We start from the raw sequence: 25,593 nt of genomic DNA on the forward strand, positions 1-25,593 counted from the left end.
TGATTAGTAGGATTGCCTTGTAATGTCCCTTAGGTTTCTGCAGATGGCACTCTTTTTTTGTCTATTGAACTGGTTAAGTCGGGACCTGTTCCAAGAAGCAGGTTCTGGATAACATTGATGAATAAATTATTGTCTGATAAGTTTAACATAGCCACACCTCTAGCTCAAACAACTGTGGTCTGGATTATCAATAATCTTGTCATAAAGGTCTCAGTTATGATTTTTGAGCAAGCCCTCAAACCCTCAAAACCAACCTCATTCTTCCTTGCATTTGTGGAACAAGTTTATGTCATGAATTTAATGGTTGAGAAAGAAAAAAAAATCCATTAGAAAAGTGACAAAATCACTTATATGGCCAGTCTGTCATCTGTAAAGTCTAGTACTTCTACTAGTCTTTACATGGAGTTTGCACCACTATTGTTAAAATGGCAGTGAAAACCTGTTTCTGTGCACCAGATAGAGTTTGAGTGAAGTATAAAGTATGAAGTATAAACTTTTTCTTAGAAACAGTAAAGGCACAGTGGAATGAAAAAACACCAAGTTGTATTCTCCCTGGATTACTTAATTTATCTCTTGCTACATACTAAATATGTGTAAAAAATGTTAATTTAATTATTATTGATTTTTATTTATTTATTTTTTAATCAAAATGCCTCTAATTGCTCTCCCTGTACAGCAGAAAATATTTTTAATGACTCACCCTGCACTCAGGGGAGGTTACATAAATATATCCAATCAAATGATTTGAGGTAACTACTTAACCCTGCCCATTATATAAAACAATTTTTAGCTAGTTGGTAGCTAACAGAGCAGTATGACTATGGGAGTTGTGTGTTTGGTTTTAAAACTGTGAAGTCAAAGAAATGGTTGAGGTCTAATTTATTCTCTTAACCATCATCCTCTTCCTCCTGGTCTAACAACGCAGGAGAAGAAGGTGTGTGCTAACAGCGAGTCCTCTGCTGCTCCTTACCTCCATTTTTCTTTTCAGTTCTGTCCAAGCCACACCCACTTTGGAAAGATCCAATCGCATCTAAAGGATCTGATTTAAATTCCTCTAGAAACTATATTGTGTTTCACTCAGAAATATATTACATTATTGAAGATAAAGACGCTATAACTTCAATTTCACTGTACCTTTAATTTCAACTGTTGCTTAATCATTTATTATTTAATATAAAATATCATAGAGAGGTACTTTGAAAGCAAGTTTTTAGGGACTTTAAGCAATTTCATGTCATGAAAAACTATATTTTCCCATTATTTTTCCAGCTAGCTTGCTAATTGTAGCAGCTGTCGTGTTACAGCAGTAAACGGGTCAGCACCAGAGCCAGAAAACACTTACCCATGGCATCACTGCATGTTTCTACTTAGCTTTTGGGTTTGAATTTCACCAGATGTAAGCTGTTTAAGCCAGAGGTGTGGCTATTAATCACGATTAATCATTATTTCGGGACTAAAATCATGAAACGCATCATTTCTTCCATCCAGGAAAGACCTAAGAGAAACAAGTTTCAGAAATTGAATGTTGATACAATTTAGGATAAATCACCATGATGTAAACATTGCTGATTATTATTTTGCCAAAATTTTATTTGCCATTTGTTGCGTTCAAACGTGTGCAGGACTCTGTGGGATGGATGAACATTGAAGGATTTTTAAGGCCTAGGTGATGATGGCCTATGAGAGAATTTATGGAGAATATATTTGAGGATTGAGTTGAAATTACTACACTTTCATGAATCCCTGTCTCAGTCGACACTGCCAAGGTAAATCATCTCACCATTGTCTGAGCCTCAACTTAAAGTCATCAAAAACCACAACTAAATAAATTTTAGACACTTTCGTCAAGCAAATAAAATTTATGACAAATAACCTGACATCGAGACAGCGACACTGTCATGGTTGATGTTGAGATGAAGTGCAGTAGTGATCCCTGAGAAGAAATGAGCATTTCACAATGTCAGATATTTTTGGAAGCATTGACAGATTGAGATATGTTATATATAGAAAAGTGTAGTAGTTACTGTGGTGGTTGTATGATCTTGAGTTTCCAACCACCATTCAAAAGTTATACCGAATGTCAAAGACTTTTTTCAAAGAAATTTCAGACACCTTCTTATGGATATATCTTGAATAAAAATAACTTGGTAACACATCACAGCAGTCAAGCTAACAGGTGAGAAGAATATGTACCTGTTACTCTCTTTTACCTGCTCTGGTGCTATGTACGTGCTGTGGCTATACACATACACACACACACACACACACACACACACACAGAATCCCTTGCCTTATGCTTTAGTCAGTTCATAAATTTCTTTAAGTGGACCCAGTTCAAAGACAGACACAGACACACCCTGAGAGCACACAGGCCTGCATCGGTAATTACAGAAAACACACACACACACACACACACACACAGTGCAGCACCACTCAACCTCACTGAAGGGAATTCAGTCTTTAAGAACTGTTTTCAAAGGAGCCTCGGTGTGTATCAACAAACTCGCAGAACGTCTACAGGAATGTGGGTTGTATTTTTAGCTGTGGCCACTTTCTCACTTCATTTAATTTACAGACAACATAAAATACATATACTCTTTACTGTGCCTGTGGTTGTGGTGAAAGCTAGCTTTGTGCATTGTTTACCAAGTAGAAGTGTGCGTGCGTGCGTGATGGTTGAATGGAGAGGTACAGTAAAGGGGGCGTGGGGGGGGCTGTGATATAGGTAGTTGTTGCATTTTCTTGTTGGGTGTGACAATTTTTGACTTTAATTATATTTAGAACAACTCACTTCTTGATTGTTTGCCATATACTTTATATACAGTAAATGTTTTCTTATCTATTTTTGTAACAATAATGGGGAAGAAATTGTGTCAATTGAATCAAATAATAATCCACTCTGTGAGCAATACTGTTGTGGATTGCTACTCTTTATTATTTTAGTTTACGTTTTAGAGGATAAAGTAACACTATTATGTCTTATAGCCCTGGTCCTCTTCACATCTCCATTTCTAAATCCAGAAAGGGACGTGATGGAGACCAGAAGAGCTCATGTCAAACCAATCTGTCGAGACTTTTCAGCTTTGATGCTTTCTAACAGTGTGAAACAAAAGCACAGCCTTTACAGCACAACAGCGAAATACGCCATGTGAAAGACTGGCAGTAAGATCAGTCGTACACACAAAGAAACATCATATGATTTGTATCCAGAACAACCAGCTAAGACTGTAAATCCACTGTTACATGATCTATCATGTTTGGTGTAATTTCTTCTCAACTTTTCACATTTGATTTGACTGTAGTAATTTGATGAACCCACAAAAAGAACCACACATCTTATTATTAGTGTGATTAACATGAAACTTATTTTTTGAATGTTAAAACCAGGTCTTGCTACCAAATATGGAGGCAAAAAAAAGGCCATAACGACTTCTATCTTTTAAGCAACTGAATACCTCCATCTGAAGTTATTTGATAAAATAATAATAATGATAATCTTTATTTATAGAGCATTTTTCTAAACACGTCACAAATAAATAACACTAAATATTGAATTAAGAAACTTTGAAATATATGGCTTTATTATATTCTTATTTTGGATTTAATTTAAATTTCCGAGTTTTATTTTTTATGTAAATTTTTTTTAAGTTGTGAAATTTCAAAAACTGAGTGATTTTAGGGGTTCACAAATTCAGACAGAAAATTGTCTAAAAATTCATGTACAGTAAAAAAAAAATCAGACTGAAGAAATTGAGACAACAAAATTTAATTATAAAATTAAAATATACTGTATTAAAATGTACAGTAAACATCTGGGCTGTCGAGGATGGATCAGACCTCTATCCGGTCATGTTCTGTCAGACGTGGTGAAAGAAGTTCAAATGAATGACTAGAAAACCCTTAAATTTTCCATTTTCTGTTTGTTTTGAAATTCAGACCATATAAATTCAGATAGATGGTTTTCAAAGTAAAATACTGTATTTGAATGCTACTAATTTAGTGGTTTTTAAATTTCAAGGTTTTATGGCCTTTCTTTGCTCCTAAACCAAACAACACAGACACGTGGTAGAACATCCTCTTTCAATGTTTAGCTAATCTTTCACAAGATGTGTTTCACTAAAAAGGTTTTTAAAACAACATACTTATGCTTTGCAGTATTGTTTCTTTTGATTTCATGTTCTTGACACATTTTGAAGACACAGTTTTCTGGTTTTTAATGCTAGTTTTGATTGGGTTTTTTTTTTTCGAAACTACCTATGCCACAGACGGCATCGGTGCCTTACTGTTTTTCACTCAGCTACCTTGTGTCACAGTGTCTTAATGTATTTGTAAATGTACTTTTCTTCTGTACTTCAGGCTGAGTTTGAGTTGTAAAATGTCTTATAGATTGATTTATGATAGAGACAGTTTATATGTGATGATATTATTGTTTAAAAAAGAGCAACAAAGAAAAAAAATGCAAGTCTCTGAGGATTTTTTTTTTTTTGAAAAAACACATCTCATAATTTGTGTGCGTTAACATGACTGACATTTGCCCTAAAGCAACCACACTAGTGCTGTTATGAACAAACATTTAATTTGTACTCTGTATCTGGAGGCGCAGGGGGTTGCTTATAACACAGTGTTGAGCCTTTTCATACACTGGGGGTTTGGGCTTTTCATAAGTTTTGACTTTAATACAGTTATTTAAGTCTTCAAAATTTAAATTTGACTCACCCCGTGTTGCATCGAAACAACCAACAGGTGGAGCAAGTATTGCATTTTTTTGCTAATGCGGCAGCGTGGCAAATAAGCACTAAAATAACAAATTTGAACGTGAGTGATTTTATAAACTTTTAACTTTTGATTGTCAATGAATTTATTATTCTAGAGAGTACTGCAATGTTCTTACTCCGAAATCAGATTGCCTGCAGCTTTCATGGGTACTGGTTGACTTGTACTGTGTTGGCTCATTTCACTGAAAACAAAGTGCCCTACAGGTTGAAGTAGCTTCTTAGTTGTTAAAAATAAAGAAGAAGCAGTGGGATAGTGATGTACCTGAAAGAGATTGAGAATGGACACCTACAGAAATGGAAAAGACAAATGTTATCAGGTGGATATGTCCAGTTGTAACATCCACTATATCTTCCTTTGAGTCCAAATTTGATCTTGTTGTTAAAAAAAATAATTGAAAAAGCATATTAGGAAGCACTTGGGAGGAGTGTTTGCCGTTTGGTTAGCTACATCTATCATTCAGACAGATAATAACTTTCATGCCATCAGTTTTTGTTCTGCTCTGCAGGGACTTTGTTGTGATGTAGGTCTGACTGAACTGACACCCCTGCTTTGTGTGATCTTGGCACAAACCTGAATCTTTCATTTCTAGTTTAAGCTGCCGAAAAAAAGGTAAAGAGAGAGAAAACAAGATCAGAGATATAAGGTTTTTACAATTAACTGTGTTCTCCAGCACATTCCACAGCTGAACACGGAACAAAGCGCTTAGGGGGAGAAATGCTGGAAAATAAGATTCAGTGGCTGCTGCTGAATCAAAGGGGAAATGCATAACAGATGAGAGGGGCTTGCTCCCTCCCCTCTCTTTGTCGGTCACATCCCTGCAGAGCAGATATCCAACACACAACCCATCTAAAAAAAAAAAAGTGTTGGAATGCCTTCAAGTGCTGTCGGAAATATGATGATTACAAATTCAGCACACATGCCCGGACAATGTGGTTTTAATTTAATTTAGGGGACTGTTAAAGGGAAATGAATACCAAAGTAAATGAAAACACTGAAAAGTAAGAAAGTGGTTAAACTGATGATATGTAGCTATATATATATATATGTATATATATATATATATATATATATATATATATGTTACAAGAAATCAATTAACTGATATTACTTAAACATAATCAGAGCTGAAACATTTAATTGACTGACGTGAGAAAAAAGCAAAAATTTTGATTAGAGCTGCAGTGGGCAGTCAATTAATTGGTTAACAGAATGTCTGCATCTATTTTTACAATCACTTTTTCAAGCAAAAATCGCATTTGATGGTTCTTGGCCTCACATTAGTTTTTTTCAGACTAATGGTCAGAATTTCTTTTACACAGCAAATGATTAATCTTTCGATCAATTAAGAAAGATAAAGAGATACTTTTAAAAATTGTTGGTTGCAGACCTAATCGTCATTGATCAATTTATCAAAAACATTTTTCATGTAAAAACATGCAAAAAATGTTCTTCTTCCAGGTTTTGCAGCTGTGAAATTCGCAGAGAAAACGATTAACAAATAATTAACAAATTAATCAATAATGAAAATAATAGTTAGTGTGGGGCCTAAACATAATCAGCAAGGGCAGTAATTCTAAAACTGTTACAATAATTTACCAGCTGTTCACTTTCAACTTGTTGACCAAGAGAGTTGGCTAAATTCCGAGCAGCACTTGAACTCCTCAGCAGTAGTTGACTGGAGGGAATGGAGCTGCGACGCTGGTGTTGTTTTCTCCACCACACATTCATATTAACTGTCAACCCAGCCGTGACGACGTGAGCTGCTCGGGACCTTCAGCACGGGAAACCACCGTGAATGGACTAGACTACCACACAACCGAAAACAGCCAAAGCTCACCTTTTTTTCTCTTCACTGAGGAAAGGAAAGAACAAAACAAAAAACAAACAAACAAAAAAAACAGCTGTGTACCTTTGCCAGTGAGGAAAGCGCGTGGGGATGCTTCGCGCGGGTCTATTGAGAGAAACGCGCGCGCTTAATGATTAGTGTTTAGACAAGTAGCCAATTAACCAGTAATTACGTAAGTAGCGTTTAAACCGCCTGTGTGGTTCGCGTGTCTGCTAGTGGGCTAAAATTAGAACAACACGGAGCCAGCGGAGGACACGATAGTATTTATTCAGTAGGAGTTTTTCATTTTTCATCAACGCACCTTGGATTTCAGTCGTTATCACAAAGCAAGTGTGGAGCCGAGGACGACGTCAAAACAATTCAACACAGGTAAGCTAACATTCCTACAGCTAAATATGTCATGAAATGTGAGTATCAGGTTCACTGTATTGAGAAGTAGAAGTATGTAATATAATTTTTGCCACCATAAGTTGTCCCTCTCACATACTATAGTGTTTTTTTAATACACGAGGTCCAATTTGTGTGTGTCTTTGTTTCCATAATGTAATAATAAACAAAACCATACAGCATCCCATCTGGAGTCAGACTAAATTTTGGCAAGTGCACATATCTTGTTGCCGCCCATACTTAATATGCTGTTCAGTTAGGTTACACTGAGAAGGAAAACAATGAGTTATTCTTAAGGTTATTTTATTTATTTTTTTTAAATGTATATAAAAAGTACTTTTCCAGAGTAGTTCTGCTTAATTTCAATCAAGTCAAATTAACAATCATAATAAAACTTGTCTAGTGTAGAACATAGATACAGGTAATTAAAACTGTGTATGTTGAAGATAATTCTGTTGATTTATTTTAATTGTATTAGTGAAGGCAATGTGGTTAATGAACGTTCACTGAACTGAGTAAATTATTGGATAAACCTGTATTAGATTGATTGGATCTGATACCACAGGATTAATGAGAATCAGGGCAGTCAATAGCTCATAAGTATGACATGACAGAGACCCTGGTCTAACACATTATGCAGGCTGACATAACCAGCCACCCTCCTGGCATCCATCCAGCCTCACTTCATTATTTTGTGGGGACAGCGCTTGGCTGCAAATCCTGAAGTGGCGGTTGCCTGTATTACTGCTGCCTTCTGAAAGGACGGGGGTTTAGGCGATTTAGCTAAATTCTGAGCTTCTGTTGTAATTCTCTCCTTGATGTCATTTCTGTGCTTTCTTAGACTTAGTGTCACAAGCTCCAACTCCACTCAGAGTGGACTATTAACACTTTGTTAGCCCCAGAAAGGATTAGAAAATATTCCAGCATAACGTGCCTTATGAATAAATATCATAAATAAACTCTATTTCCCCTCTGTCTCTCACCTTTATCTGCCGTTTTGGGAAAAGAAAGGCTTCTAGTGCAGTGGGCTGGTAATAGGGTTGGATGCGCTTCACCTCCACTCACTGCCAACAACATCCGGAGTCACTTGCCAGGAATTCCACCTTTGCTATTTGTTTCCCTTGGAGGGAAAAGTGTGTTATGTGGAATATAGAGAGGCACGCAACAGGGAGGAACATCCAGCTTGGATTAAACTCACAGACCAGAGAAGAGGGGTTGTAACAAGAGGAAGCACTCTGGCTTTGCAGCATGGTGGACGGGTTCCTGGCATCTAGCTTGGGCAAGTCCGATGCCAGATTCCTTCTTTTTGCCGCCTGCCAAAGCCCTCCACCCCATCGTCTTTATCAAAAGCCCTTACTGCGATTCCCCTCTTTCAGTTCTGTCGCTACGCTATCAATCATATCTTGCTCTCAGCAGACTCTTCTGCTCATTAAGGATGTGAACCTGTAGGTAGCCCGCAGCCCCCTAGACATTCATCTCTCTCAGCAGGGTGCAGAGCCTCACATCTGGAACAGCATTTCAAAACATGGCTCTTAGCAGACATGTAGTGTACGCTGAAGGAGATTCAATACATTTTTAAAGGCTGCCTTTCAGCAGACGCAGTGCCAAGCATAAAATTAACATCACTTGAAGTGCACTGCTCATACACAAACCTGTAATGGTTTGTAATTTGCCAGAAAGGCAGGATAAAGCAGGTGCAGTGGATAGTGTATATTCCAGTGGAGTCACTGGTGATGATAGTTGGCTGGCTTCACATCCCATTCCCTTTGTCCCTCTCTTTTGCTGCTCTGTTTTGTGTAAAAGGTTTCAGCCAAGACAAGTTGAGCTGCTTTAGTGTGTGTGTTTGTGTGTGTGTGTGTGTGTGTGTGTGAGTGTGTGTGTGTGTGTGTGAGAGAGAGAGAGAGAGAGAGAGGACTGCAGACCTTAGCCCCAGACTTCTTTCTTCCCCTCAGGCACTGCTTCCCTGTCATGAATACGCCTTTGTGCTCCAGAAAGACACACAACTAAGGTGGACAACTTGAGAGGAGAGGAGAACACACATTTGTTTCTACACAAGTGTAAAAATAGAGGAAGGTGTGACGTGACCTTTTTTTATAGCAAAGACCTTATGACTTGCATTTGCAATTGGGATCCTACAACTAAAAATCCTTTAGTTAATTCAAGAAATATATTTTCTCTGAGATTCTTCTCAGTACTTTACTCTATGTGTCTGTAATTAATAGTTAAATCCAACATGTGCAAATGATGGTTCAAAATGCCTCACATTTCATAAGGTAAAAGTAGTGTATCATTTACTGTAAGTAGTTAAATATGTGTGATTGTGGTAGATTTCACAGCCCTTTTATTAGCTTTGAAAATGTCCTTCGGTTTCATACTCATACATTAAAAATTCAATCAACATTGTCTGTACAGGGGTGTAAAAAGGATTACTTGGGGATATTGTAATGTGACAAAGAATGTTTTCTTGTTTGTTTGTTTTTAAAATAAGCACATGCCAATGCCCTTGTCTTTAATGTGGTGCATCCACCTCCAGGAGAATGGCACTGACGTACCCACAGAGCCCTGGCCTGTTAACCCTCACAGCCACAACAAGCCATCCCCAGATAAACCATAATGCAGCTCCGTACAGCCGCCCTGTCACAACACATGTGTCACCACTCAGCAAGAAGAGCGCCGGGTGAAACCCTAAGGGCTCTGAACCCAGCTTAGTCACGCCACCGCGGCCAAGACGGCCCTCCACCATTTGCACACTGCTCTGATGACTCTTGACAGGCTGCAAGCTGGCACAAACACAATCTAAGATGCAACCAAAAAAAAAAGAAAATATCATCAATATCATACAGCATAAGAGAGGAATGTCAGAGGAGGCTGCCACTTGGCTGGCTGTTATTTTCATCATCCCATCCTTAAAACGAACTTACCACCGAGACAAGAATGTTGATATTGACTGATTCTGCAAAAGCCTAAATTACATTCAAAGACTACGTCTATTTCTGCCCAATGCCAATATGGAAAAAAACAATACAATAGTTTTTTAATCTTGCAAAGCTTGCAAAGCAGCTGGATTTCTCAGGAGCGAGAATCCATCTTGCCAGGCTCTAAGCTATTCACTTGTGGCTGAACCACAGTGGCTTGGGCCAATCAGTTTCCTATGAGGAAGAAACTACTGGCAGGTACAGGTATGTCTTAGTTGTGACGACAGAAAGTTCGTTAACAGCATTGATGGCTCCTAAAGAGGTTAGCATAGATGCTGCTATAGCATCAATTCTATCAGAACCAGAGAGTATGGATGCAGAATCTGATTATCACCTGCCAAGTATTTTTCAAAGGCACCTCCTCTTTCAGAAACACTTTTCAATGGAGCCTTCCCAGATGGTTCTGTGTAGCAAACCGTCTGGTGCGTCAGGTTAATAAGTTATCACCAACATATTATCACCGTTGGATGTAAATTACATGTGTAATTCTCCAATGTGAGCGTAATTCCACTAAACTGGCCTTTAAAAAAAAAAACCTTCCTTAGATCATGAAAATGTGCCCGTTGTCTTCTTTTTCATTATAATATTAATCAGGCATAGAGATATGCGCTGATCTAAATGCCATCTGGCTTTATTATCAATGCCTTGAATTATGCCACAGACACATTGTTACTGTGCATTACATCCAGTATGTGTGCTCAGCACTTGGGCTACAAAAATATACATGTATTAGAAGAAGTAGAACAAATGAAAATAATGGTGCTAATTTAAGAAAAGATGGCAAAGGTATCACACTGCATGGCTCTCTGAAACATGTTTTGCAAGCGTGCCTGGACATCCTGTGCAAAAGTTTGCACACATAACTGTAAGTAACGTTTATGTGTGCACAAGGAGGTGTTGCATTTACTAAAGCGCTGTAGGAGCATTTTGAGCCAGGCTGTTTAACAATAATCTAAATGAAGGCTCACACGTCTTACTTAAGGCATACAAAAGACACACAACTAAAACATTTTGTAAGCATCTCAAATCCTACACAAATTCCAAAGCAAGGATCTAATGTCACACATAAGTATATTAAGGAGAAGACCTTTGAGGTTTTCAGCACACCCAAGTTTCTGTGAAAGCCCAAAGAGCATAGATTCAGTGTTTTGGCATTGATTTATTTTTCGAGCATGCCTCTGCAAAGCCTCTTTGGCTTTTATGTCTAATTGCCCAGCGTGGTTATTCTCAGTGTTTCTGCGCGAATGTGGTCCACTCTACTAGCGGGGGGCTAATTGCTTGCTATTTGAGTGTCTCAGTTTTGATTCATGGCGTACAGTGCGTTGTTGTTGCTACTCTGAAGGAGAACTTGATGTCATGAAACCTATTATCTATTCTCTATCTGTTCTGTCTTGCTGTGTGCTTCACCCTCTGATGCCAGCACTTGCACACTCTCCGCCCCCACGCCAACAGGCATATTGACGGAATGAAGCTTCTCCATACTGAGAAGAAGTGGGCTGTATCTTGGCTTAGAGTTCTCAGTTACAGTATGACGATCAACATCAGATGACTTTCTCTCCTACAGTTTATTAGTCATTAGCCCGCTTTCTTCCTGGTGTTTACCTGCAGTTTTCTACTTTGTACGTGGATAGTGTCTAGATCCAAGTATGTACATTAAAATAACAATTTTTCATAATGTACTGCAGATGATAGAAATCCCTCAGCGAAAGGAGATTGATTGGATTTTCACTGCAACATTTGCAATAGCACCTAGAGTTGATGTCAGTGTACTTTCCCAGTGGAATTCAGTCTTGAGTGTGCATGTAATACAAGAGAGAAAGGAGGATATAAAAGGCTATGCATCAAAGTGTTGCAGGTGACCAGGTAACACTATAAAGATACAACAGGTACTCCACATGTGACAGATTTCTGTGGCTCTGTCCCTGTCAAAACACATCAACATTCAGTTTCTGTGTGTGTGAGCACAGGCAGCAGGCATCAAACTAAAAAAGAAATGCAGGGGAGCAGGGACAGCAGTGCCAGTACTCAAGTTTTCCCTTCCTGTGAGATTCAAAGTTCCTGCCGTGAGATCACAGAGCTCTGAGGAAACTTGGTGTTGAATCTCCTTTCAATGCAACCACAGGCAGCTTTTTCAGGGCTACGCCCACTTATCTTCTCACTGTGGAGATGTATCACTTAGATTTGGTCCACCACACAAACTGTCACTGTAAACACACACACACACACACACACACACACACACACACACACACACCTGTCTGTTTCTAAACAGGAATAAGTACTGACATACACAAGAGCTGACACTGACAAGAGCTGACATTGTCAAGAGTGACTTATAAAAGGATTTTTCTCACTTTGTACATATGCACAAGGTTACTGTCAACGCACTTCCCAGTGCTTTATACATGTGGAATACGTTTCAGACAACTTTCCTGCCAGTTTGTTCCCTCAAATTGGCCATTTCCGGTGAACTGTCTCACCAGTAAAATGATCTGTAAGACATGGCACATGGTTCAGCACTATGGTTAAGCACACATACGATTTACGTGTCTTCACATTGTCATCAAGTTGCAGTTATATTATATTTGGTCTGTTAAAAATAACAAAAAATATGTTATTTGTATTATCAGGACTTGACAGTTAATCACAGATAATCACAGTTAATCCTAGATGATACACATGGATAGACTGTTTGTCTACGATTAATCATGTAATTTGTCTTATTTAGCAGTTTTCAAGTTGTAAGCATTTCCTTTACACACAATCTGTAGCCATTGTGGGAGATATGGTGTGCAACAACTTAACCAAAACAAATGTTAAGATTTAGGCAGTGAATTGTTACCTTGTTCATCTTTAGGAAAATTAACAAGGTCAAAAACAATGAATTGTCCCAAGCTGAGTTAGGAAATTGTACTCCAGTCATTTGATAATGTTCTGGTTTAAACCAGATGACAAATGCATTATTACTGCTAATTTTACTGCAATAAAGAGGGAGTTTTTTATAAAATATTTTTTTCCCAGAAACACATAATTATGATAACTTATTGAGATCTTCAGCAATATAAATTTGGGTAATAATAACACAGTCCTATGTTTAATCAATTATGTTTTTTTCTGTAATCATAAACGTATAGCCAGTATGCAGATGCACTTTGTTAGTCTTTATTTGGTTTGTGATCTTGATGCACTGGGTGTGTTCATTCGCATTTATGGTAATATAATATGGAATATGGCAGAACAAAATCTTACCAACATACTCCCGCCTGCAGAATTCCCTGCTCAACAATTTATCTTCCTGATTGTGAGCAGTTGTTAAGATGTGACACAGTGCATGCTTGTGTGTGCTGTGAAGACCCTCTCGGGCCACTTGGGATCTATTTTGATGTGAAAACCACAGACATGAACTCTTTTCACTGCTATCTGTTTCCCTAAGGCTCGGAAACACTTACTACAAACCTGGCCAAAAGAACAGGGAGTAAACACTTCACACACACACACACACACACACACACACACACACACACACACACTCACACTCACACAGAGTAATACAGCATACACTCAAACACATGCTGGATCGATTAGCATTTTTGAGAAAATGACTTTGAAAGAGCACAAAGTTTATTAGAGGCATGTTTCATACTTCAGAATCACTGTACAAATGAAATCTGCCCCCATGCATGGCTTAAGTATCAGTTTTTCTTTGACTGTTTTTCATTAAATGCAGGTTGAGATCGAGGAAGTGGAACTTCGAAACACTCTTAAAAAGCCACAGCTGACAGAATGAAGATAACAAGCAGATAAGCTAAAAGCCCCCCCCCCTATATTGTTACACTGTTTACTGTCAGCCTGTTTATTTTTCAGGTTGCTATTTGACACAGGTGGTGGTTTACAGAGTGAGGGTCATAGTTTACCAATTGTAATAACATAAATGCCTGCGACCAAAGACAGAACCACTTTCATCATAAAAACCACCTCCTGTTGATATTGTGCAGCAATTGCAAACGAAATGTGAAAATAAAAGCTGCTGGCAGTCGTACAGTCCTCATATCTAAGACGTGCAGCAGAGGAATGCCTGTGCAGAAAAACAAAAATGGATGTGCTTAGTCAAACCTCGACTACCTGAAAACAGTGCAAAGTTGAATGGTGAAGCACAGCCAGATTTCTTTTATTAATGTGTTACACTCACACTTTTTACTAGAGCTATACCAATAAATCTGCTAGGCCCATATATTGACCAACGTTGTTGACCAATGTAGATTGTAGACATGCTGGTATCAGTGTATATGTCAGCCAATAAGTAGCCAGAAATGGCAGTACAGTAATTTATAAACAGTGTCGACATTACATAATCAGATCTTTAAAACTAATTAATATTTGAAACAATGGGTCCTTGGTTTCAGACAGAAGAAGACAAAAACAGGCTTCTCATTTATAGCTAATGACCTACATTTTACTTTCTGAATCGACGGTAGCTACCGAGTGAGCTTATTGAGCTAACGTTACATCCATGAGCTGGTTGAAAAAGCTGTCCACGGCTGACATTTTCATGTTTCTGGATGGCTTTTAGAACTTTTAAAAGACCTTTTAAAATAAGAATTGGTCATGGCTACATATACAATATTTTGCTAACAGACTGAGTCTAAAGCTTACAGGTACCGGGCAAAACGTCAGCATCCTCATGATGCATGAACTGGATGTGTTCTTGTACTGCATTGTGAAGCTAGTTAGTCCCATTAAGGGGTCACAAAATGATTAATAAGTTAGGATTGAGATTTCTGCTACTTTTATTGTGAAATTCTACAGGATTACTTCTTAAAATTAAAAACAATTCAAATGACACAATCAAATGAAAACATACTTTTTTAAAACTATTCATAACTCACTGACAAAGGTCAAAAAGGTTGGAAACACTTTTCCAGGGTGTGATTTTTATTTTATTTTAATTTTTTCCACAGCTTGCTGGAACTACAGGTGTTAGCATCTTTCACCTTCAATTTAGTTGTGGAAAACTGAAATGAAGCTCCTTAAAGGAGCTATTGCTGAGGCTAGTGCTACATAGTTACCAGTCTAGAAGAAACATGAGTCCAGCATCAAACTTCATTCCTTTACTCGCTAACCAGTAAGCCTCGGTCCATCTCGTCACTTTCTGATAGCAACTCACTGTAGCCTCCAATCTGCCCTGAAGACGTAGCACTGCTCAGAGGATGTAATGTAACCTCTCGTCTTGTCAGGCAACAATCGCCACCACCCGCTCCCAGCAAGAAACTATGTTCGGTGGAGGGGAAATTTTTACAAATTGTAAAGTCTGTCTCCATCTACATCACTCACATTGTGCAGAGATTGGTTTTCATCCAGAGGTCACTCCTGCTCACCTGTTTCTCTAGATTTCCTCTTGAAGAACAATGCAGTTGTATGGTTGTGGGTGATACTCTTTTTGGGGAAAGTAAAGTAAAATGGATCTTTGTTTAAATGCAAATAAAGTTACCCAAACAATACCCAAATTTAATCCAAATCCCTAATTAAAGTCTTCAAAGCTGCCAAAGACTCTGGATATTATTAGAATGTGGATGTCAAAAATAGCTTGGTTTGAGGAAGATAAAATAACACATACGGTACACTGTATGTGTGTGAAGGGCCAGAGTTTGACATTAGTAGTGTGGTCCCGGAGCACGTTGGTTGACTATCATGGCCTTAGCTGACTTTCTTTCCAAAATATTTGAGGACAGTACAAGCTGTGCATGTCTGAGTGTGTGTGCGCCTGTCTATCTCAGCGCTGGAGGGAGTGAGTCAATCACAGCAGCAGAAATCATCCCTGCGGGCGATCTGTCTCCACTCATGACAAGGCTCCTAAGGCACTTATCTTTCCTTCTCTGACTCATTCCATCTATCCATCCCTCCCTCAGTCCTCCCTCTATCTGCTCCTCCACCTCTCCCCATTCTCTCCTCCTATTCTCTATCACTCTGCCTCCCTCCCACGGTTTGTCTCGTGCCCTGGCACTGCAATTAACTTCTCATCATCAAAGGGTGTAATGAAAAAGAAGGCGAGATAGAGAGTTAGACAGAGGTAGGGAAGCTGTGAGAGAGGGAAGATAAGAGGGATGAAGCCAGAGGAGCTGTGACTGAACAGAGGTGAAGCAGTGCCTCACATACACACTCACACGCACTCGCTTACACTTGTACACACTCACAGGTTCTCTTTTTTTTCCTCAAAATACACACTCTGTTAAACACAATCACACACACACACATAACTCGCACTCGCTCTCAGTCACTCTCACATTCCTGCGAGTTGCAGACAGAAATAGAGAAAGAGAGGGATGATATCCCCCCAGGAGATTTTTCTCTCCTCATTCCTTGTTTTTATTTCTCAACCCGTTTCTCCCTTCCTCTTTCACAGACGCACACACACTTGTTCACAGTCTCCCCCCTCCTCCTCCTTTTCTTTGAAGAACAAGAAGTATTGCTGTACATGCAGGGAAGCTGCTCTGTCGGTATTCTCGTTGTTGTTTTTTTTTTTTTTTTTTTTTTCCCCCCCCCCCAGTTCAGAGAGCTGTCAACTGTGACCGCTGTTGAAAGGATGTCAGCGAGAGAGACAGAGGGAGAGGGAGAGAGACACAAGGAGAGAGAGAGAGAGAGAGATTGAGACTGGGGGATGAAAGAGACAGTGAAAGAGGGAGGGGGAGATGTCGAGATGGTTGGTCCCTACGGAGGGCAGAGGGAGTGATGGCATGCTTGTTTCTTTGTGCCCAAGCAAACGTAGCAACAGCAGCAGTGAGGGGAGGTGATGGAGAGGAAAATAGCTGAGGGTAAAAAAGCAGCTCAGGGGGGAAATGAGAAGGGCCAAAGCTGCTAATTAACCATGGCACTAGCGCTCAATAACAGTGACATAATTGGCCCTAGTTGGTGGTCCTCAGTGGGGGAGCCCTCAGCAGAGGAATCTAGCGCACACAAGTACAATGACAACACGCCATAAAATGTGAATAGTCCATAATGTAACACAGTGGATTATGACCAAAACTGTAATAGCTGAGTAACAGGCTCCGGGCAGTGAGAGGACAATCATACCTCCTGCAGCTGGATCCTCCCTGTAGTTCAGCCATATGCAGAATTTGTTAGTAAATATTGGAAGTACACTGTATTGTCTTTTCTTTTTTCCCCAAGTATCACATCTGTACTTTCAGGGAGCTACAGTCCATGTCACTGTTAACTCACTCTGTTGGCCTGAGGCAAGTGTAGAAAATCACATGTTCTCTGATACACATGGAGTCACCATCTGATCCTCTTCACCTGTCGTACGTCGACTCATATTGTTTCCAGATCCCACTCCCTTTGCACAGGTCCCTCCTCAACCAGTAGCAGTCGGTGTTTACATGTGGCCTCTGACATGCAAACACTGTCAGTTGGCAGTGTTAATTCAATTCAGTTTAATTTTATTTATATCAGATCATAACATACATTATCTCAAGGCACTTTGCCATCTGTGGGTGTGTGTAGTCCTTTATGGGCAAAGTTGCAGATCAATGAGTTTGGCTTCTTTATGGCACTATTTGATTTTCATATAATTTTTACAAGTGTTTAATTTTCTGGACGGGCCAAAAATAAGCATTCTCATCTTGTTATTTTACCTCTATTCAGTTTCCCAATTTAACTACCTGAAAATGTACTATATACCAATATATAACTATATGTACATATACAGACATATCACCAAGTCCTACATGTTGAATTTTGGACTGCTCATACCATGTTTACCCAGTGTGAGCAACATGTTAGCAGCAGCAGTCCTTATGCTCCGTGTACGTTTATACAGGAAGTGTTTAAGCACAGTATTGAAACAAAAATACACAAAAAATGTAGTTATGCACATAAAACAAGAAAAAAAACTTGGAGCATAAAGACGTAAAGGTTTGAGTTTATGTGCGTATTGCGCGAGTAAAACGCAAGCCTGTGTGGACAGCTTGATTGACTAAAACAGAAAACACGGCTGAAACACTTTCTGCGTAGACATGCCATTAGTCTGTCCCTGGGGTGGTTTGTCACAGGGACATGCACCTTCACTACGACACACTGCCGATTAACGGGGGGCTCTTGTTCATGAGTTAGGATAAGATGGGGTGCAAAATTGACAAAATAGACAGATTAGTGCTTCAGCTGCAGTGATGCAGAAATAGTACCGGGCTGTTGTAGTTGACTGCTGATCTTAAAGCATGTCTGATAAATCCTTAAAAGATACAAAATGTAAAGCTGTTCCATGTAATCCATTACTCCCTGCGGCTGGTAGATAGTTTCAGTGAGAGCAGCACAGTCTGAGGTGTTTCAGTGGTTTTAGGTGTGTCTGATTAGTCTGTTAAAAGCAAACACTAGAAAAGCAGGCTACAGAAATAAAACTGTGCATCCAAGCAAAGCAGGGAGCTTATTGAAGCGGACATTTTAATCAGCTACCCAACAGGGGTAAGGCTGAGATGGTGTCGCCTCAGTTTGGTCTGTCAAGATGGGTTGTGGGCGATGACATCTCCTCATGCGGGCAGGTGGAGGAGGGGCAGGAGAAGCTTTGAGCAGGAAAGGTGGTGAGAAGGAGGTCCAGCCGCTTATGCCTCAAACAGCTGGCTTTGCATTCTGCATGAAGGGGAGGAAACAACAGCGAACCAAATGACAGCCATTCACTGTGATCAAAAGGACGATATAGTTACAGACTTTGGCTCTCAGGCCCCTCGGTGTCTTGATAGTAAGGCTCTGCTGTCAGATTTAAAAAACCTCAGTTGGTGGGTTAGTACTGCTCACTGCCAAGTAATGTGTCGAACTCATGTTTCTTCTTATCTGCATCACTTTAATTTAAAACATAATGCAATATGGCTTCAAATATTTGCATTGTTTAGGAACTGACAAAAATCAACATTCATTCAAATCAAACGGGCACTTTGTCTGTTGGATACCTCTTGTCAAGTTGTTTGCCTTTTGCACGGGACCCACTGGCACAGTGAGTGCACATTTCCTCTGCTTCCCAGATTTCCATGCTGTTGACATAGCGTCCCAGAGTACTTCCATGTGTGGGATCCATTTCACTGAACAAATTGGTGTCAAACATCTCGCTAACTCTCCTACCACCTAATCAATAGGGAATTCATGGTGTGAGTGGGTGTCATCTCTCCATCTGTGCCCCACTTGTTACGTATCACAGAGTTGCCAGCCATCTGCCAATTTTTAGTGCTCACCATTATCGTAGTTCAGTTTTGTCACACAGCTTGCACAGAAGCTGGTTACTCCTCCACGCAACACCAGCGTGTTTGCCAGAATCATAGACAAACTTGTTAACATTTACCACATCATTAGGAAGGCATATGCAAAATGCTTGTGAAATTTATGGAGATGACGTGTTCGCTGTTAATCTGCACAAATAGTCTACTGTTGCTGGTGCTGAATTTACTAATGATAAACTTATTAATTGACAGAACATTGAGGAATGCACTGTATGAACAAAAGTAACCTCATTTTATCATTCTGTTTCCACATCTTTTGAGGTGGATATATATTTCTTTGATGAGAAATACAGCTGATTTCAGTACTTTGTTGTCCACTTGATCATATGATTTCCATTCTGTTTCTTTCCAGACCGAAATTGGAGAGAGAGATGACCCTCGTTTTGTCCATGAATCCTTTCCTGGACCCAGAAGGAGACCCACCGCTCTCCGCATATCAGCCCATATGGGAATCAGAGCGCTGCACTAAGACTTGCCTGTCAAACTCTGCCCCACCATGCAGTTCTGAAGAGCAAATTACACAAGGTACGCACGCCAACACAGATGTTCATTCAGTCATTTATTTAAGCTTGACTTAATCAGATGCTGTTCCACAAAAAAAGATCAGACTGTGGTAGCTGAATAGATTGAAATAAGTCAGCTGTACAGAAGTACCAAACAGTCCTGGTGGTGACTTGATATATGATATGGATTCTTCTTATAATTCAATCTATGGCCCTCTGGCTTCAAAATAAGAAGCTTTTTTGTATGTTTAAATTATGAAAAAATACAGCAATATTTAGTCTCATGTCCAAGATGTGGTAACATTAAATAGTCCCATAGTGCAGTTGATTTATGGTAGTGCTTTCTCTCTCTGCAGAACCTCCCTGTAGGCGAGTTCCTGATCATGTTTCAGTGTCAAGGATTGCATACTTCAAGAGGAAGTTCGTTGATGATGATGATGAGCCTTCCTTCAGTTTCAGGACATACTGCCAGACTGTAAGTATTAATACACTGATATTCCCAGTTCAGAGCATACAGTGCTAAATGACTTTATTTAGGGTTTCTGTGGCTGAATTTTAGACCTTAAAATGTCTTAAATACAATTTTGACAAGTCTTAACAATTGATTGGTTATGATATTTAATATTTGAATTGATTATGAAGTTAATGTTGCTGTCATAATGTTGCATTAACATGCGTTTTTGGGAAAAATTTGTATTGATCACACTGTAACAAAACTACAAAACAAAACCAACATGGAGCCAATAACCACTAATGCGAACTGTGCAGCCCAGTCAGAATTTATTGGAGCATACACAGCTAGTGTGTCGTGATGTGGTGTGTGGGCTGATGTGGTGTCTCCTCCCATCAAAAAAAAAAAAAATTCTGGGAGTAATAAGTTTGAATGATATATTGTATTAGACTGTACTTCTGCAAACAGGGAAGATCATTAAAAAAATCTCTTTTGGTCGAATTGTATGCTGAAGAAATCTCTGTTTGCCCATATAACAGTTATTGTTAAGTGAAGACATGCAAATCAAGAGAGATCATAATTCACTTTATAGTGTGCTTGACATTTCAGATGCTTATGAAACATCATAATCAATGTGTCTTAATGACGTACTTTTGCATGACTGAAGCATAGTATCTATGCTTACTCACCTGCACAGCTCTCTTTTAGAGGGCTCGTTTGCATTTTGATTTGCAACAATATCTTAGTTAAAAAGATGAAAATTGGTGGCATAATCTAATCTCATTGAATCAGTATCTCTTTTTTTAAATAATTGACCAAGTTACACAGATCTAATGGAATGCTGTCCTTCAGGTTGCACCAGTTTTGGAGGAGCGTGCCCACGTGCTGCGTCTCTCCCTGGAGAAGATGAGATTCATTGACGACCCTGAGGCCTTCCTCCGACGCTCCGTTCTTGTTAACAACCTCCTTCGGCGTCTGCGAGCTGAGATCCTGCTCCAGAGCACTGACTGGTGCTTCCCACCAAACACAGCATTCGCCCCTGGCCCTTGCGTCCTCCCAGCCAGCACTAACCCTGCTCACCAGGCACTCCACGGAGCAGTACCAACCCGGATCTGCTTAGCACCACAGGCCGGACCGCCTTTCCGTAAGCGCTTCCGTATGGTCCGTGGAGGACAGGGGGATCTTCGCCCTGACTGTGCCCAGACTTGCTGCTGCATCTACGCAGCGGCAGCTGCTGCAGGACACTACCTCCACCTCCCGTTCTCCATGTATGATGCAGCACTCTCTACCTGCCCATCCACACCACACTCCTCCTCGTTTTTTCAGCTAGCTAGCCATAGTAAGTTAGGGTTGACAGTGGCCGTAGAAGAGCGTGATGATGAGGATGAAGATGTTGAAGAGGAGGAGGAAAATGAAGAAGAAGATGAGAGGGAAGAGGAGGAGGAGGAGGAGGAAGATGATGAAAGACAAGCAGGGCCATCTATTGATGTTGTTAAAGACAAGTCAAGCCAGAAAAGTAGGACTAGGACCTTGCTGGGTCATGCACACACAAGGACAGAGGAGGACAGCTGCATGACAGGTAGAGTAGAAGAGGAGGAGGAGGGAGAGCAGGAGGAAGAAGAAGAGGAGGAAGACGAGGAGGAAGAGGAGCAGGTTGTGAGACCTTGTCAGTGGGCGTCAGACAGAGAGCTCCACAAGGTTAGCTTCTGGCACCGCAGGGCTCATAGACAATGATTGTGCTTTCTGAGAAATTACTTAAATTCTGTTTGAATGAAAATGTATTGATGACGACAACTGTCATCAGTTGAAGATTATTCAGATGAAGGTGTGAGTTAACTACACTATTGTAATGCCAAGTCAGCTTTATTTTAATGGTCTAATATACTCTACACAGACAAACTCAATTCAACTCTATTGCTAGTGTTACATTCAGATGAAAAATAGAAAATTCTTGGCCTCTCTTGGCACTGGAAACATTTCTCAAGCAATTATGAAGGCTAAGGTCACATGTGGTGGGATCTGAAATCCCAGAGGTGAAGTGAAGCTTGCTATTGCACTGTCTCCAAGACCATTTTGAAGCCCCACAGCACAAAACTAAAAGTCTCAAATGGGGCTTTATATTGGTGCAACGGTCTCGTTTCAGGACCCTAAACAAGCCTATGAAATAAAGGGATGTGGATTTGCGAGTGGATGCTTCTGTGTGTTTATGTGTGCGTGTGTTTGCAAGATATGATGTAGCATTTTAAAACTTGATTTTAGGCTGTTCTTTTTATTATTAAACATGGGTTACACATTATTATGTGTGCCTGTTGATTTTGATGCTGTCTCAGGCAATGGCGAGTGACTGTGCTGCAGCGGCGGCACATTATGTGTTCTTCAAATTATTTTAAGAGACAACAATCATAAACATTGGAAATGTTAAATCGCAATTTCAAGTGCCTTAGTGTTTTTATAGATACATGTATATTGTGTGTTAATGTAATTGTTCTTGTTACTAAGTAGCTATCTTTCATTCCAAATGACTGCGTTTGACTAAAACAGGGCATGTAGTTAAATGCAGGGATTCATTCAAATGTTAAAAGGTTAAAGTAATTTTAAATCAAACTAAATTTCCACACCCGAAAAGTGTTCTGTTTGTTTTTAGATCAAAATGCATGTTTTCTAGCACTACCTGTCTTGACAATGCTCAAACGTAAAGCCAACCTTAAAGGACAGTTGCAAAAGCCTTGAAAAGCAAAGTCAAAACATCATTTATATTTGTTTGATTCCAGCAGAAAAGGCTTGTTATAGTTCGGTAGGTCTGTCCATCGATGTTTATTTACAAGAAATTATTTGAATCTAACAGCATGAAACAGGATCTCATACTATGAATTAAAGATTAAATGTCAGCATTATAATTAGATACTGTAAATACATATACACCAATGTGTGTTTTGCTGTTATCCGCCCAATCATATTTTATCAAATCAAACAAGCAAATGTTTCATCATCAAGCAAGAAACTCTTTTCTTTTATTTGAATCAAGAACTTTCAATATTAGCTGGAGCCTAACGGCTCTGGCCAATGTCATTCAAAAAATGAATCTGTGCAGACCCCAGTGTTTTCCATACATTTTTTTATTTAAGGTGACCCACCACAATATCAACATTGACTGCCACATATGGATTTTCTATTTTATTTACTATTTCTATGGGTAAGAGTATTGGTAACATCTTATTAAACCGAAGAGCTGCGCACACCACATCACTTCGCTCAGCCCCTCCTTGCCACGATCTCACTCTCTATCTCACAAACACATCTGTCATAGTCTGGCCATCGGGAGTGCCGGGAGGAGCACCACTGCATTGGTGGGCCATGAAAAAATTCATAGAGTTCTTACCATCTCTGCCTGTGTCTTTACCGGCCCTCTTTGTGTGTCTGTCATACAGGAATCTTTGGGAAACACTGGACCCCATTAGCTTTGTATCACACCCCGAGCCTGGTTGCACAGGTAGCAGCTTGTCTCAGAAAAAGTCAAAATTAGCCTCATTCAGCAACTTTTTTTTTATCATGATCAGCAACATGCTTAAAGGAATATTTCAACATTTTGGGAAATAGGCTTATTTTCTTTCTTGCCAAGAGTTAAGTCAGAATATGGTTATCCCTTTCATGTCTGTACAGTAAATATGAAGCTGGAGCCAGGAGATGATTAGCTTAGAGGAAGAAATAGCTAGCCTGGCTCTGTCCTGAGGTAATAAAATTTGCCTACCAGCACCTCTAATCATCTCCCCTAACTCACCCTAAGAAAGCAAATAAAAATAGTTCCCAAAATGTTGAACTATTCCTTTAACTATCACAGTATGCCCTGCCTTTGTAGAGTCACACCTGTGTGCGTTGCCCGAAGTTCCTGTCATTATAAGCGTCTAGAATCAAGCTTGGTAGAGTGAAATCACATTGGTTGTAGAAAAGTATCAGCCTGTTTGGGTATAAATTGATGAGTATATACTGTATGTCATTTTAAAATAAAATAAATAAGATGTACGACACCTTAGAGGAGCTGATGGACAGATACATTTTCTACGTGATTAAAAGAATCAAGGACAGATAGAATACCAAACCAGTTCTACTCTACTTATGTGAGCCCTTCTGTCATGATGGCATGATCAGTGGTTTCTTATTTGTTGGTGTGTCTCTTGTTTGGCACTTCTGAAAATTAGGGTCCTCACACTGATGACAAACCCAAACCAAAGTTGTTTTAAAAAAAATGGAAATAAATTTTCGTCAGTAGTGATTATTATTATTATTTTTTTTGTGATGTACTTAAGTCATTGGATGATCTCAGTTGGTTTGCGAGGTGGAATTATTCCTGCCTTTTCCTATCTTTTTTTTGACGTACAAAACTGACAGTTTGCATCCCCAATGGCATTAGTGTCATATCTTCAACAAGACGAGTACCAGCCTATTTAATTTTAATTCTCAAAACCCTGTGATTATCGGTGGTATTTTTCAAAAATGAAAGAATTTGACAAAGCAATATTTGTTTCTGAGACAAGAACATGTAAAACTACATTGTCTGTTATTAAAAACAACAAAAGAGCAAGTCTGCTCTGATAATTTTATGTGATGTTCTGTGACAAGTGTAAAGATCAGTAAAAGAAATGTTGAAAAAATATTGCTTCCTCTTTTATTCCTTCACATAACAACCATGCTGATTCTTGCAGCTTTCAAATACAACACAATGAGATGTGTGTATGTGTTAATGTAGGTGTGTGAATTCCTCTTCATTGTCTTGCCTCCCTTCCTGTCTGCTGTTCAGTGGAGTGCGGCACTGCAGCTTATTGCACGCGCCAAATGTCTCTCAGGTGTCACTTTGCTGCTCGATTCTTGTTAATCTTTTTGACATTACGCTCAGAGCAGTCACCTCCGCACTGCTCCCTGCACTCTCTGTCTTATCTATTGTCCCTGCAATATTCACTTTTGTTGCAACATAAAACAGACCCTTCTACCTGTATCCCATATAACCTCTAGATATGTACTCTTTGTACTCTTCTATACTCTGTCTACCAGCATAATGCAGTCTATGCTTACACTGTCACTGCGCCATCACTCGGCTTTAGGTTAAATGGTCTTTTGTTCCAGTAACAGTGCTCACTATGTGTGCCCTAATTACTGGATTATTTTCTAATACTGCACCGTTTTTGTGTGACATTGCTTCGGATTGCTTGAAAGCAGCTAAGCCATTGTAGATACATTGTGTGTGTGTGTGTGTGTCTGTGTGTCTGTGTGTGTTGGGAGTATGTAACAGTGTGAAGTGGAGAGGTTAAATCACGGGTCTGAACATCTTGACAGCTCTGTTGCGAGGTGAGGATGGAAGATCATCTTTTCATGACACCTCTGCCGCAGGGCTGTGTGTATC

General features: G+C 39.5%; 1 protein-coding gene across 1 annotated transcript; it reads left to right on the forward strand.

Moving 5' to 3' along the window:
* The first annotated feature begins 6,472 nt into the window (after window positions 1–6,472).
* sertad4 (SERTA domain containing 4) lies at window positions 6,473–24,813 on the forward strand. The gene is made up of 4 exons (XM_022750042.1): window positions 6,473–6,991; window positions 19,597–19,769; window positions 20,104–20,222; window positions 21,051–24,813. Exons 2-4 carry the CDS (start codon window positions 19,616–19,618, stop codon window positions 21,930–21,932), a joined length of 1,155 nt encoding a protein of 384 aa, XP_022605763.1. The 5' UTR covers window positions 6,473–6,991; window positions 19,597–19,615; the 3' UTR covers window positions 21,933–24,813.
* Window positions 24,814–25,593: the final 780 nt, after the last annotated feature.

Source organism: Seriola dumerili, unplaced genomic scaffold, assembly GCF_002260705.1.
Source record: "Seriola dumerili isolate Sdu_G_001 unplaced genomic scaffold, Sdu_1.0 BDQW01000149.1, whole genome shotgun sequence".
NCBI lineage: Eukaryota > Metazoa > Chordata > Actinopteri > Carangiformes > Carangidae > Seriola > Seriola dumerili.

What these genes read in the sequence shown, in the direction of transcription:
- sertad4 (XM_022750042.1), top strand. Translation starts at nt 19,616, where the DNA reads ATGACCCTCGTTTTGTCCATGAATCCTTTCCTGGACCCAGAAGGAGAC. An exon ending in TGAAGAGCAAATTACACAAG is followed by an intron (nt 19,770 to 20,103) that starts GTACGCACGCCA and finishes CTCTCTCTGCAG; the next exon opens with AACCTCCCTGTAGGCGAGTT. An exon ending in TCAGGACATACTGCCAGACT is followed by an intron (nt 20,223 to 21,050) that starts GTAAGTATTAAT and finishes GCTGTCCTTCAG; the next exon opens with GTTGCACCAGTTTTGGAGGA.